Here is a 14,614-nt window from a genome sequence, read left to right as displayed (position 1 = left end):
CTGCTTGCTTGGTGTAATGATATAGGATTATGTATATATTATGCATGCACACGCTTACAGCATATGCGATTATGTAATGTGGTTATAAGAAGTAAGCAGTGCAGTGATAACTATGCAATCCGTAAAAGATTCCGCATGCACATTCTAATCAGATATTAATACCCATGAAAAATAAAATGGTCGGGCTTCCCCTAGTGGAAACATGAGCTGAAATTTTGGTGTTATGAACTGAAGCAGAAATGGCTGCTGTGGAGCTTCTCCCCACTCCCCTTGGCTAACTCATGTTTTCACTCCCTTCCAGTCTCACCTCCTAGGTGAAGTCACCCCGTCCCAATCCCACCTCTCAATTTTCACCAAAGGATCATGACAATTTTCAAGCCTTGAATGGGGTCACTGTGGGAAAAGGTTTGGGAAGCACTTCTTTGTGGTTTGATGTGAGATGTCTAGTAAATCCTAGTAATTTGAAAGACCTACAGACTTACCAGGTTATGCTTGATCATCACCCTGAAGCCATTCCATTTATTCTTTTGCTTATTTAATTGTCTATATAGAATCTAAGCCTGCAGTTAAACTCCATCTGCCATTTCTCCGCCCAGCTTTCCAACTGATCTATATTCTACTGTGTCCTCTGACAACCGCCTACATTATTCACAACTCGTGTTGTCTTGGATGCTTCACTTGTTGTTCCTTCGCTTCCTGTTAAGGTTTTTTGATTCAATTCTTGCTGGGATGTGTTTTCCTGGGCACTCCACCCTTTTGGGCTGATGTTTGGCCAATGTCCATTCTGTCAACTCCCAACAGTGTTATTTGAGTATGGACAGGAATTGAAATTCCGTGTTATCATTTAGCCATTTAGTGAACTATTGAAAAATTTCAGATTCATAGCACGTTTTGAGAGGATAAATGCACAGTTGTTGTTTACCCATGCTGAAGAGTTCAAAACACTTGGGACAAAAATGGGAGAAAAATTCCTTGACTTGGGTGTTTCTATTTGAATTTCTCCACCCCACACAGGTCTGGTACTCTGTGCTGTATTATGGAATATATTTAGGACTGAGTTCAATTAATTTTTGGATACTAATGGATATGGAAAATGGGAAAGTAGATCAAAGTAGAAAATAAGCCGTGAGTTTATTAAATTGCAAACATGCATTAAATTGCAGGCTTGAGGAGCCATACAGCCCAGTGTATTCTTATTTTTTTAAGTACACACTCTCGGGGTCAAGGTCATCAATAAGTCTGCTCAACTGTTGTCTCTGGTTTGCCCCACCCTGGCTGTGACCCCTCCATTCTCCCTAATAGGAAAAAAGACTGGAGTTTGCAGCTATATTTACTGGTTGCCTTGGCTCTTTTTTTTTCCTTTGTTTCTACCAACAGATGAAAAAACACAGACCAGGAGCCAAACCTGCAATCTTCCTCATGAAGTGCTTGGCCTTGTGCATTTACAATTTGCCTAATTGCAGTATGTTGGATTGGGGTTATGAGCTCATGGTAGTAAATCTTCTGATGTGAGCTCAAATCATGAATATATTTCTAAACGTACCACACAGTACATTTGAAGCAGGGTGTCTAACCTGCAGCCTGAGTGTCACATGAGCTCAGAGCTCTAAATATCTCAGCTGCAAAGCTTAGAAAGCTTTATTCTGTTGCTACTTGCCTCTAATTTTTTAATCTTGTCCTGAATGACTTTTCTGCAGCCTGGAAATTTGAAGAGGGCTATTTTTAGATGTAAAGGCAAATTCTAAACCTGAATACCAAGATAAAATATCATCACCTTGGGGTATATGCAGATTAATGGGGGTGTTAACTTTATGGGTACACTGGAGGCTCCATGACGCATCAGGAGCTGGCAAGCTTGGACACCCTGAGTTAAATGATCAGCCTTTGGGTTTTGGCAAAACAAGGCAAGGATACTGTTAATGCCTTAAAATTGGAAAGCTCACTAAAATGTGTTTTCAAATGTAATGTGAGAATAATGGAGGTCAGTTGAGATTCAGTGCCAGCAGATAGTTTTAAAACAAAATAGGTAAATTAAGACCTTAATCATAACTTTTCTTTTTAATTCATAGGGTTTGAACTTAGAGGTTACACATAATGTTAGTCCAATTTTCTCTCTCTGCAGGTGACAAAAATAAACTTCAAAAGCTGGTGCAAATGGCTTGGACCTTTGTAAATGACAGGTAACTTTTTAAAAATCTACTGTAAAATTAAAACCATAAAAGCCTATTTGGAAATTTAAAAGGGCATAATTTTAATACGTATAAAAGCTAAATTTTTGAGTTTTTTCCTTATCCTGATGTGCTTTTTGTGTTGTAGCCTGTGCACCATGCTTTGTCTACAATGGGAGCCAGAGATCATTGCTGTGGCTGTGATGTACCTAGCTGGTAGGCTGTGCAAATTTGAAATCCAGGAGTGGTCAGCAAAGCCCATTTACAGAAGGTGGTGGGAACAGTTTGTACAGGATGTGCCTGTGGAACTACTGGAAGGTACAGTAAACAGCCCAGATTGCTAAGACAATGTTGGTAATGAGTTTGCATGTTTCTAGACTTTTACTTTTTGGATATGTTTATTTAATTTAAAAATGCTTCTTATTGAATTTAACATGAAAGATGAAACTTTTTTAATGCTGTGGTATAAGTTATTTTGCCAAGGTTGAGTTTATTTTTTGACATGCCATTGGCTGCTTAGACTAATCAAGGTACAAAGCTGAACTTGAAAGAAGGTGGAGGAAAGAAAATTCTAAACCTGGTATAATTTATGTAATAGTAGTGATTCATAATCCCATTAAAATAACTCAGTGCTTCAGTGATTTGAAGGATCAATCATTTTAGTAAATTTTAATTGATATTCTTTTATGCAAGAGTGAAACTATTGTCTGTATAAAATTAAGGTTCCTCTCCTTTGTAACCCAATTCAGTTGCTTTACCTTTTCCAAACCCTAGATTGATTTGATGGATTGACTTTTTTCTTTAAACTTTGATCTATTGTATAAAAGCCATATACTTGACTAAGTGTTTCTTTCTACAGTTAAAATAACTGATTATCTTTTGGTCTTGTGTAGACATCTGCCATCAGATACTGGACCTTTATTCCCAGGGTCAACAACAGATGCCCCAGGCACCCCAGCCACAACTGCCAACAATCCCAAGTTTGGAGCAACCGATACCACCACTGCAGGTGCAGCAGACAAAAAAGCTTTCACCTCAGTCAACACCACCTCGGCAGGTTAAAAGGCCTGCAGTAAGTAGAAAAAATACAAATATATTATCATTTCTGATCAAGATGTATTCTTGGTGATTTGAAGTATCTGAGAATGAAGTAAAACATGCTGTCACACTCTGAATTTGCAGTAGAACAAAACAATTGTTGTGTTGTTTCCGCTGTATTGTTATGTTGTGTTTTAACATTATATATTTGCTTCTTTTATTAGGTGGCTTCTCCAAAGGAAGATGGCAAGACAATTGGTAACACTTTTAGGCTTTCATCTTTGTTGCACCCACACACTTATTGTACTACATTTGTGTGTATCTTCCAAAGGAGATCTGTAATCCAAAATAACTAAATTTGCCGAGTGACCCTAGAAGAAATTGTCAAAAAGGTTTCATTTTATAAACACCAACCACAATTCGTGTAAATTGAGCAGCCAAATGTTAATTTAAATAAGAAAGTTAATTTTGTGTTAAGTAGTCAATATGATGAAGTTACATTTTGCAAGACCACAAGCACCCCATTGCTCTCTGCACAAATATAACAATACATAATTACAGAGCCCCTTCATCATAGTGTTCTTCGTTTGCACAGGTCGATCACTGCTTTGACCTTTTGAGTTTCACATGTTCCATTCTCAGCAGCATCTCTTTTTTTTTTGGCCAAGCAGAATCTCTTGCTGTAAGAGAAATGGCTTTTTTTCTGGGAAGGATGTAATATGTTGATCCTCTTGTTTGTATTTTTTTCAAGTCTTTATTTGATAAGATAGTTGTCTTCGGTCTCCTAGATGTAGTTCTCCTTTGTACCTTCACCTATTTAATGTGAATGCCATGGACATAATTTCTGGTCTGAACCTCTTTCTTTGGCACTGCTTGCAGGTCAAGGCTTTCTAGGTGACATATAAAATGCAATTTTTTTTTAATACACACTATTTCATATTAACCAAGAAAATTGCAATTTATACTTTTCACATCTTTTTCAAACATTCTTAAAATGTCTGTGAAATCTGTAATTTTTAAAATTTCAGGTTTTCTTTATTGTACTGCTTCCAGGTGAAATGTCATCACAATTGTTTGTGTATGAGTAGATTACCTGGCTAATTCAGAGGTCATAAAATGTCAATATCTATGTGCTTTAACTTCTTATGTAGTCATGGATGGGTAAGGTGGCAGATTTACCTCCCTGAAGATCATTCATGAACATTTGAGTTCTAATCATGCAGTTTTTATGATTTTTATATTTTCTGGAACTTACCTTCAAAATACCAGTGCATGTATTTCTTGTGTTTTTGTATTTCTGTAAATATCTGAAATCTGTTTCTCAACTTCCACAGAGCTACAGCCTCCTAAAATTCCAAAGTTGGAAGCCCCACACCCAGTATTACCACCAACTACCCATCCTCCTCCAGGTGAGATTTTTGACGTTTCTGCCAATAAATTGTATACTTTTGCTCCAGTAAAATAGTAAGTGCATCCATATTTTTTATTAATCTGTTTTATTAGCTGTTTCAGTTGTTGCATTCGTTTAATGTGATAGTCAACTTGCAACAGGCCATCAGTGGGTGTTTTTAGGAGCACACTAGTGGATAGAGTGAATACAAAGCTTCATCCTTTTGGAAGACCTGAACTAATGTCATTGCAATTACAGTTTGTATGCAGACAAATCATTTTAGAATATTTTGTATGACTCCTAACTTCAACATCTGAAGTGATTTTAATTGTCCTTCTACTAGAGTGGGGTGTCTGATGTTACACTATATCAAGACGTTAACATAATCACTATGACTCAATTTACTTCACTACCTGTAAAATGCTTTGGGGCATCCTGAATTTGTGAAAAGCACTGTAGAAATTCAAGTTATTTCTGTATTTCCAAGTGGGCCTTTCTTACAACACCAGCCTTCCTAATCTCTGTCGAAAATGAGCATCAATTAAAATGGGATCGTGTTGGAAAGTAGTTTGCTGTAGCCATTTGATAATGGGAACTGCAGATGCTGGAGAATCCAAGATAACAAAGTGTGGAGCTGGATGAACAGGAGCTCTCTGAAGGGTCTAGGCCCGAAACGTCAGCTTTTGTGCTCCTGAGATGTTGCTTGGCCTGCTGTGTTCATCCAGCTCCACACTTTGTTATCCTGTTATGCTGTAGTCACTTGCTTCACTTTGCATGTGCACACAATCGTGTTCAATTGTTATTGTGGACTTTGTCCTGCATTGAATTGACATGTGACTTTAAATAACTGTATTGGTTCACAGCCTTGATGGTAGCTTAAGATAAAGGGTAAAACTGGTTTCATCTTAAACTCTTGAAAAATACAAGTTCCACCCATTTGAAGTTGCCTAGCAACATTTGCACTGTGGTGCAAATTATTAAAATGTGCCATAATTACATGATTCCTTGTGTCCAATTATTTTCATTACTTTTTCTCTTTGTCGACTCTCCCTGGGTAAAAGTAGCATCTCCTTAATTTTTTCCTCCACATTCCTGTTCCTGTTTATTAATGCTTAGTTAGTGAGCAAGAAACCTATATAAATGATTGTGCTGTACCGCTTTTTGTTTTCACCTCCTGATTCCAAATTTTCTTGCACCTTCGACCTTCCTGAACATCAATTTCTTTGCCTGTGACAGTCTTGTGGTACCAATATAGCTATCCCCATAAAGTCTGAAGTTGCCCTAATATGCCTCCATTGTTCCAGAAAGGACCATGGTAATGGATATTTGGCTGTTTATTCAATCATCAGCCTAAGGACATTAAAATCCACTGTAATACCATTTAGGGTGAAATCAGTCAAAATGGATTTTCTTTGCTGTGCCTGGCTCAAAATGTTGCATAGACACACTTGATGTTCTACATTACCAAACTCATGAGTTTGGTAATGTAATTGTATCAACCTAATAAAGATGGTGAAAATGAGGAGTGGAAGAATGATTGATCTCCCTAGTGTATTATCTGGATATCTGCAGTTAAACTGATCAGATTTAACCCCCTCGTTAACGTTCAACAAAGAAAAGTTGTTCCTCTGCTCAGTTAGTCAGGAGATGTCACTTGAACGGTAAACTGGAAGGAGCGAGATTCTCTCACTACATTGTGATGGGTTATCTGCTACTGTTGTCATGGGCCAATGCAAATGGGAAAAGACAAGTCTATGTTCCACCTACCCAGTTATTAAGCTTTGTATGAGGGTGAAGGAAAGTAAGGTTCAGCTTTAACAACACAATCTTTCTCAAAGACCACATTTTTTATTCTCATGGGATGTGGGCATCACTGGCTAGGCTAGCATTTATTGCCTTCCCCGGTTACCCTTGAACGTGGTGGTGAGCTGCCTTTTTGAATGTGGTTTCAGAACCCATTTTTATTTCTCAAATGTCCTGTTTTCCATCCACCCAAACTCCTTGCTGAGGATCTGAGGAAGGGTCCCAAACCGAAACGTCAACTTGCCCATTCCTGTGATGCTGCTTGACCAGCTGTGTTCCTCCAGCTCCACACTGTTGACTCTGACTCCAGCATCGGTACCCCTTGCTAAGGTGTGATGTGCTGATGTGCTTTGATACCACCCCCAAATTATATCCTTCGTAGTTGGGAATACCTATAGGTTGTTAGACCTGATTGATTTGGCACAGCACTATTGCCTTTTTCTGGATTTTCTTCCACTTTTCTGTCCCCAGTGCCCCCAAGAGCAAGGCATTGCTGCTTGTTTTGTTCATCGGTAAAGTTGTCCTGTATATGTTACATACTTGAAGTTAAAATGTACCTTTTTTATTCTTCAAATTGCAGAACGCAAACCATCCATAAGTACAGGATCCAGCATCATAGAAAGTGAACCACCACCAGCAGGAAATGCCTCGGAAGTGGCTAAACCTTCTATTCCACCACCTCTTCATCCTCCTACTGTACACCAACAGCCACAGATTCCTCAACGGCCTCCACCCTCTGCTGCTTACATAATGGGAATGTCGACAACCAGCTCCTACATGTCTGGAGAAGGTTTCCAGAGTCTGCAGTCCATGATGAAGACTGATGGACCGTCATATGGAAGCATGCCATCTTATGGACCTCCAACCCATGTCCCTTACCACCCACATGTGTACCCCAATCCATCTGTGCCTCCTCCCACAAATTATCCACCCAACATCCCTCCTCCTAATCCAGGATATCCCCCGCCAGGATACAATCCTACTTACTTGCCCCCTCCTCGGATTCCCCCAGCTCACACTGTGCCACCTCCACCAGCACTAGGTCTTCCACCAACCAGCTATCCTCCCCCCACAGTACCGCCTGGGGGGCAACCTCCTGGACCACCACCGCCACCACCACCAGGCATGCCACCTGTGGCCGGGCTGAGTCGGGGAGGTTGGTTGAGGTAATGGATGTTTGGACTTTGGTGATTGTCAAGTGTAAGTTGGTTTCACTCAAGGTTTGGGGTAGCCCTAAAAATGGTTTAGATTGTCTTACGTCCCACGTTGGAATGATGTTGCTGATGCATATTGTTCAACTGATGTTAATCCTTAAGTTTTATTTTCTATCATACGCTGCCAGTTTCTGAGGTGCAGGAAAATGAAGAGTTTTCATTTTGCACTGATGCCTCAACTTTTCTTTTTAGCCACCTTACTTCCTCCTCTCAGTCCCAGCCAAGTATGCCCCTGCAGCTTGCTGTTTCTGCTGCTGTTGTCAGCAGTTAAAATGCACCTGCTCTTGAAGCATCCAAGTGAAATTGTTACCAGAAGTTTCATAATATTTTGTAGAAGCTATCCTCTGCTTTACTTTTCTGCTGAACAGTTTTTGGCGTGGTATCTCCCAAATAGGACTTTTGCTCATGTTAATAACTCAGACATATTTTGATTAGTGGCAGAGGTTTAAAAAAAAAATTAAAGGAGACCTGAGATCCCAGGTTTGTGTTTTGACCTATGTTGGACCTGCCTTTGTGGTTGCTGATGGGTTGTGGAAGTTATGAGTCGAATTGATTGTGCTGGAGGTCACTACAGATTGCTAATCTCTATTAAAAAGTAACTGCTATTACTTGAGAGCAAGTAAGAAATTTTTTCTAATATTTTGTGTTGCCTAAAAGGCAACAATAGTAAATGTTCTCAGTTTGCACTAATTGGTTATTCCTCATCCATCAGCTCAGACAGACAGTTAATGGTAGAAGAATTTTAAGCTATGGAGAGTTATCACTATAGTCTCATTTGAGACAGCACACCATCAAATATCATCAAGACTTGTTGAGCAGTGACCAGGAACAGGCGCACAGTCCAACACAATAAATTTTCCTCTTCGTATTCAAATGGAGAATTTGTGAAACCAGTTATGTGAGCTCTGTCATGTCTTGAATCGCAAAACATTGAGTTCACAGAAATAACTTGATCAATATGAATTGGATTCTTAGAATCATCTGTTGACTCAACTGGAGTTTAACCCTTGTGTGGCTTCTGTCTTACCCGTAAGCCTGTTGTAAAAATAACTCTCTCCTCACTAATTTCATTTTTAAAGTAACAAAATTCTGACTGGAGGGAAGGCATTGGTTTAAACATGGTAGTTTACGTATAGTGAACTGTGATGATTCTTGTGTCTTTGTCATTTATATCACCTCTCTTTCTGTGCTGAGGTAGAGATTTTGGTTTGCTCCTTCTATGAACTTACCACCCCAGGTAACTGTTCTCCCTTGGGGGTTGTCATAACGATTCAAAAATATCTGCACACCTGGAGTTGCCAAAATTTCTCTTGCACTCTACACGCCCCCAGTGCAAGGAAGGTGAAACCAGTTGTTGTACTCTGGTTGTTGTAACAGCTGTGAATACTGGTACAATTTGCATGAGCACTGGCTCCAACTGATAAATCATCAGGTTACATTTTCATTATATTACTCTAATATGTTTGTAAAAACAACTAGTTGAAATTTTTTTTATTGTGGATTGATTTTGTTACCTTAAAGAGGTGGAATTGATCTCTCGTTTATATTCCCAGAACTGCTGCTTTTCCAACCTCAATATTGTCTTTCGATGGAAAGTCCAGAAAAATAAAGTCTGGGCAATGTAGCCTGGGCCACGAACTTTGGCTTCTGGTTTGAGAAAACAGTCCTGCACCACTGCTGCAGCAGTCAGGACTGTATCCTTGGAATAAATGCTTGTGTTCAAAAAGATATAAAAACATCTGAACTTTACTAACTTCTAAAAGTACAATACGGCAGTACATTGGTTTATGCTGGTCAAATTATTACAGTTCATTGATTTTTAATGCTGATCAAGTGACTGTTCCAATCAATATCTGTGACGTACACTGACATGATTCATGCTTTTAGATCTCAGTTGGAACACTCCGCTTGGACGATTGAGAGTTTTTAAACTGGTCTCCCCCCCCCCCCCCCCCCCCCCATTAGTTTAGATCCTCTATTTTTCCAGTTGACTGTATAACTTGAGAATTCTTTGTAATTTGCTCTTTCTCTGTAGACAATTTGTCTACAGGTAGAATTGTTTATTTTTCCAAGAAGTGTCAAAGCCTGAATGTAACACACGAGATTGTACTGTGAGCTAGGCATTGACCAGAGTATTGTACATTTAGTGGCTAATTGCAGCCTAATAAATTTGATATTGGAGCCAATTTATCTATTTATTTTTGAAAAGTTCCTTCATTGATTCACAACTGTATGTTAGGTTTAGTACAAGTTTGGAATTTCTTAACAATTAGATCTAAGTTGTGAATTACTAATGTGCACTTAGGCTGGATGTAACCAGTCTGTTAGCAAAGAGAATTAGCGGCTGATTTCGAATATATCCAAACTGAGACCATCCCCATCTGAAGAGAAGATATTTCCTCAAGAACTCAGTCATTTATTTTTGCAAAATTCACTGTTTCAATTGGATTCTCTTGCTCTTTGCTCCATCCTGCCAGTCCTTCCTTTCTAGAAGTTGTTACCTTTGTTCAGACAGTGCCATGAGTACCAGTGCTTCCATGTTTTCTTGGCTAAAACACCTCTCTTGTGATCCCAACTACCATGTATTGGGTGATTCTTGGACCCTGGCTCCCTGGGGCTTGGGTTCAGATCTGGTCCAGAATGTTGATCCAAATAAAATAAATGTGGACGCACTCTATCCAATAATCAGTAGGCTAAGATCAACAATGCAAAGCTGCACCTAATTCAGTATTGTTGAATGTCGAATCGTGTTGGTACTGAAGCACTTAGTGTGCATTCTACGTTGTTGCCATCAACACAAAGATACTCAAGTTATTGCGGGTTACTCAAATGATTAGCTTAGCCACAGTTGGAGCATGGCATCCAGTTCTGAACACCACACTATAGGATAGATGTGAATATATTTGGAGAGGGAAGGGACAAGGTGTGCAAAAAGCTTCCAGGGATGCAGATTGGATGGTTCTCCTTAGGAAATACAAGACTACAAAGGATCTGATAGAAGTAGATGCATCTTGGTGGGGACAAAGCGTTCCCACTGGTGAAAAGATTGAGAACAAGAGGGCACAGATTTAAAACTAATTGGCAAAAGAAACAAAACGACTTAAGAAAATGTTTTTCTGCGCGGCAAGCATTTAGGTCTGGAATGCGTGGCCTGAAAGTATGATGGAGGCTGGTGTAATTAAGGCATTCAAAAGGATGTTAAACTATTAAAAAGGATGAATGTGCAGCATTACATAGAGAAGCACGAAGTGAATTGCTTATTTGGTGGACCAGTACAAATGATGGACTGAATGGTCTCCTTCAGCACTGTACTAATCTGTGATATTGCAAGCATGTGGTAACATCGATCATTGGAAACTCCATCTTTGGGGTATCATTGGATTTAGTCCTAGTCTGGAAGACAAAGATTTTGAGCATCAGCAATGTGAGTAAAATAGTTGATCACTCAGTTACAGCAATAGGTGGCATGACCCACTGTTTGGCACTGCAAGGACCACTGTTCAGTGGGCACTGGCAGTAAGTTAGCCATTTAGTTTTATAACTTTATTTTCATAGTTACAGCTTTTATTAACTGTGCCTGTATATGACATGGTTTTTCGGTTGATGGCAGGGCAAATAAAATCTGAGCAAGGAGAGTACCAAAGAGTTTTTATCCTGCCACATATTAGGAAGATGTCATGGTGATGTATGAGCAGGTGGTAGATTACTATGTGATTTGCAGAACTTCTCAAATTTTGTGATCCCAACAAGACAACTGAAATTGGAGCGTTTTTCAGCAACCTCCAAACCCTCAGCACCTTATTTACTTCCCATTAAATTCCAGGAATGGGTGTGCAAGTTACTTCTCATTGCACTGTTGTGGATCAGAGAAGCTAATATTGAAATTTTTGTGTTATGTTACCTGGAGTAGATTTTTTTTTACAAAAACACTACTTTGACCGTAAATGGCGAAATTGCAGAATTACAGGACTAAATTAGGTAGCTCTTTCGAAGAGTTGATATCATGGATAACGGTTTGAATGAATGGCTGCCTGCCTTGTATTTCTATGATTCTGTCTCGAATATTGCTGCATTTCGAATGTTTTCTGCATTTTATTGCTGATTACCAATATTCATGGTTTTGTTATTGCTAATGAGAGCTGGCCTGATTTGTCCCAATTTATCAAAATAATGCCACCTGCACCCAAACAAAAAAAAAAAGTGAAGAAAACAAACAATCTGAAGAAAAAGGTAGATTATGCAAGCTCCTGAATGCACTCTTCCATTAGTTTGTTTCTAACCTGGTTTCAAGCAGGGATCCATAAATTGGGCCACAACTAATTTGTTGTTATAATTTGTAATGTGTACTTTAGTACAGCAGAGGGCGTTTTGGGACCATGATGGCAGTTAGGATTGCTCTTCATTCAAATCAACTTTAGAAGCAATAAGAAACAGCAGGTGTGAACGGCAGTGATTTGTAGCTTAATTCACTTTCAACTTTTTGTGCCCCTTTTATCTTCCAGCATCCACTTTTCCATGCTGCTACATTGAGCATCACTGCTGTCTCCATGTGTGACTAGAAATCTATCTTGATGCAATGATTGAAAGGGGAACTTGAACCTGAATTCACGTGCACAGTTGTTGTTACTGAGTATTGATGATCTGCTTGGGCCCAACTTCAAAATTTGGAAATGACGTGAAGCTCAGCAGCAACAGATTGGGATCACTTTCATTAGAAAGACGGAGATTGAGGGGGGACCTGATTGAGGTCTACAAAACATGAGGGGTATAGACAGGGTGGATAGCAAGAAGCTTTTTCCCAGAGTGGGGGACTCAATTACTAGCGGCCATGAGTTCAAAGTGAGAGGAGGACAGCTTAAGGGAAGTGGAAAGTTCTTTACGCAGAGGGTGGTGGGTGCCTGGAACGCATTGCCAACGGAGGTGGTAGACGCAGACACATTAGCGTCTTTTAAGATATATCTGGACAGGTACAAGGATGGGTGAGGAGTAAGTGGACACAGACCCTTAGAAAATAGATGACAAGTTAGACAGAGGATCTTGATCAGCACAGGCTTGGAGGGCGGAAGGGCCTGTTCCTGTGCTGTAATTTTCTTTGTTCTTTAGTATCGTGAGCTATAAGAAGGTCAGTGATAGATCTCAGAGTGTGTACTGGTCACCATCATACCACAGGCCTGCTGTCTCATTAGAGAGACACGACTAGTATTGAATTTAACCCGAGGGTCACCGTGTTTTGAGGTGAAGGGGGCGGTGGATCTTGAGAAGGTGGCCTTCACGGTGACCTCAGCCACTGTGGTATTGAACCCATGCTGTTGGAGACACTCTGCATTGGAAGTCAGCCATCAAGCTAAGTGAACAAACAGAAACCCAGTAGAGGGTGTAATGACAATGGAATGGACCAGCATTTGGCAAATGAAATTTTAAGCACAGGTGTGAACTGATACATTTTGGTTGGAAGAACAAGGAGGCTATTTAACACAAAGTTCAAGAGTGAGAGCCATCCCTCTCTTGTATGGAACCAATCTTTTACTCCTAGTTTCATTCTGTCTTTGTGGTTTAGAATAAAATTGGATGCCTTTGTAGCCAGTAAACTAGTACAGGAACTCCAAATAGCAGGGGAAGGATGACCTTTAGCTCAGTGTATTCTGTCATTCTATTGCCTCTTCCTGCATTCTACCAAGTAATTTAAAATAATACAGAAAGATGTGCTCAGGACAGCACTGATAAGTTAACTTGCAATAGTTGAACTTATGAAATGCTTTAGATTTGCTAACAACTGGAAGGTACCAATGTTAATAAATTGCCCTTTTCTGGGCTTATGAGCCATTTTAAAAATAGAAGCCTTAAGTTCTGACCACTGCCAATTAGTGAATGCAAGTTTCACCATCCATTGCTGCTGAGGATATTACCCCTTGTGTTTCCATCAAGAATGACAGCTGAGTGATGTGCCAGAGGCTGACTGGACAAAATCAGAACTGATGGTCATTAGGTTCTAATCCAAAGAGGCAATGCTAGTCCAGAAAGATGATGACCATTAGTTAAGAGGTAGGTGATCCAGAGGGCAGTAAGATCGCGGCCTTGGCAATTATCCAACAATTTTGATATTCCTTAGATTGCAGGCTGTCTCTTTTCTAGACAAGGTGAATCAGCAGATGAACCCTGGGATTGTGGTACAGGAAGCCATTCAAAATGGGGAATTATGGGAAAGAGGTAGCAAGCGGACAGTATACTGAGGGGGCTTGATACAATTTTCTGGAACATTTAAGTATGAGCCCAAACGTCAGTGCCTTCTCATTGCCAAAGTTTGGAATATTTGCTCATGACAGGAGAGGAACTGGCATCGGGAGGAGGCAAATCTTTTGTTGTGATCTATGTAGGTGTGAATACATGAGGCAAGACCAAAAAAAAGTTAGATTAGATTCCCTACAGTGTGGAAACATGCCCTTCGGCCCAACAAGTCCACACTGCCCCTTGCAGTATTCCCACCCAGACCCATCCCCCTATAACCCACACACCCCTCAACACTACTGGCAATTTAGCATGGCCAGACCACCTAGCCTGCACATCTTTGGACTGAGGGAGGAAACCGGAGCACCCGGAGGAGACCCACACAGACACGGAGCACATGCAAACTCCACACAGACAGTTGCCTGGATCTGGAATCCAGGTCCCTGGCACTGAGGCTGCAGTGCTAACCACTGTGCCGCCCCTTAAGGTTCTGCAGACTCAGTAAGAGGAGCAAGGCTCCAAATTAAGCAAGACATCAAATGTCAAATTGGATCATTGCCTGAGCCACAAGCAAACATGGTACAGGGCAAATCCAATTAGAAAGGCGAGTACATGATGTGAGAAAAATAGGTTGCAGTTTATTGGGTACTGGTACAAGTTTGGGGAGCGTGGAACCTTTGCCAATGGAACAGTATCTGCCTGAACCATGCTGGAGCCAGTGTCCTTGCAGACTGCAGAACAATAAAAGATTTCAAAATCAAATTTGGGAAGATATG

General features: G+C 40.2%; 1 protein-coding gene across 5 annotated transcripts in view; it reads left to right on the top strand.

Annotated features, from left to right (window-relative positions):
* The window catches only part of ccnk (cyclin K), a 73,893-nt gene extending 65,047 nt beyond the window's left edge, over positions 1-8,846 (top strand). For 4 of the 5 annotated variants that reach the window (XM_048538564.2, XM_048538562.2, XM_048538565.2 and 1 more), the window contains exons 6-11: positions 2,102-2,180; positions 2,317-2,486; positions 3,062-3,240; positions 3,431-3,464; positions 4,541-4,615; positions 6,980-8,846. In XM_048538564.2, coding sequence (XP_048394521.1) covers positions 2,102-2,180; positions 2,317-2,486; positions 3,062-3,240; positions 3,431-3,464; positions 4,541-4,615; positions 6,980-7,569 — 1,127 coding nt within the window. In that variant the 3' untranslated portion in view covers positions 7,570-8,846. The remainder of the gene's footprint in view (positions 1-2,101; positions 2,181-2,316; positions 2,487-3,061; positions 3,241-3,430; positions 3,465-4,540; positions 4,616-6,979) is intronic. The other variant, XM_048538563.2, reaches the window with a different exon arrangement.
* The last annotated feature ends 5,768 nt before the right edge of the window (positions 8,847-14,614 follow it).

Source organism: Stegostoma tigrinum, chromosome 10 (genome assembly GCF_030684315.1).
Source record: "Stegostoma tigrinum isolate sSteTig4 chromosome 10, sSteTig4.hap1, whole genome shotgun sequence".
NCBI classification, from domain to species: Eukaryota; Metazoa; Chordata; class Chondrichthyes; order Orectolobiformes; family Stegostomatidae; genus Stegostoma; species Stegostoma tigrinum.
The sequence above is the reverse complement of the archived record's forward strand: the minus strand, read 5'-3'. Positions and strand labels throughout refer to the sequence as shown.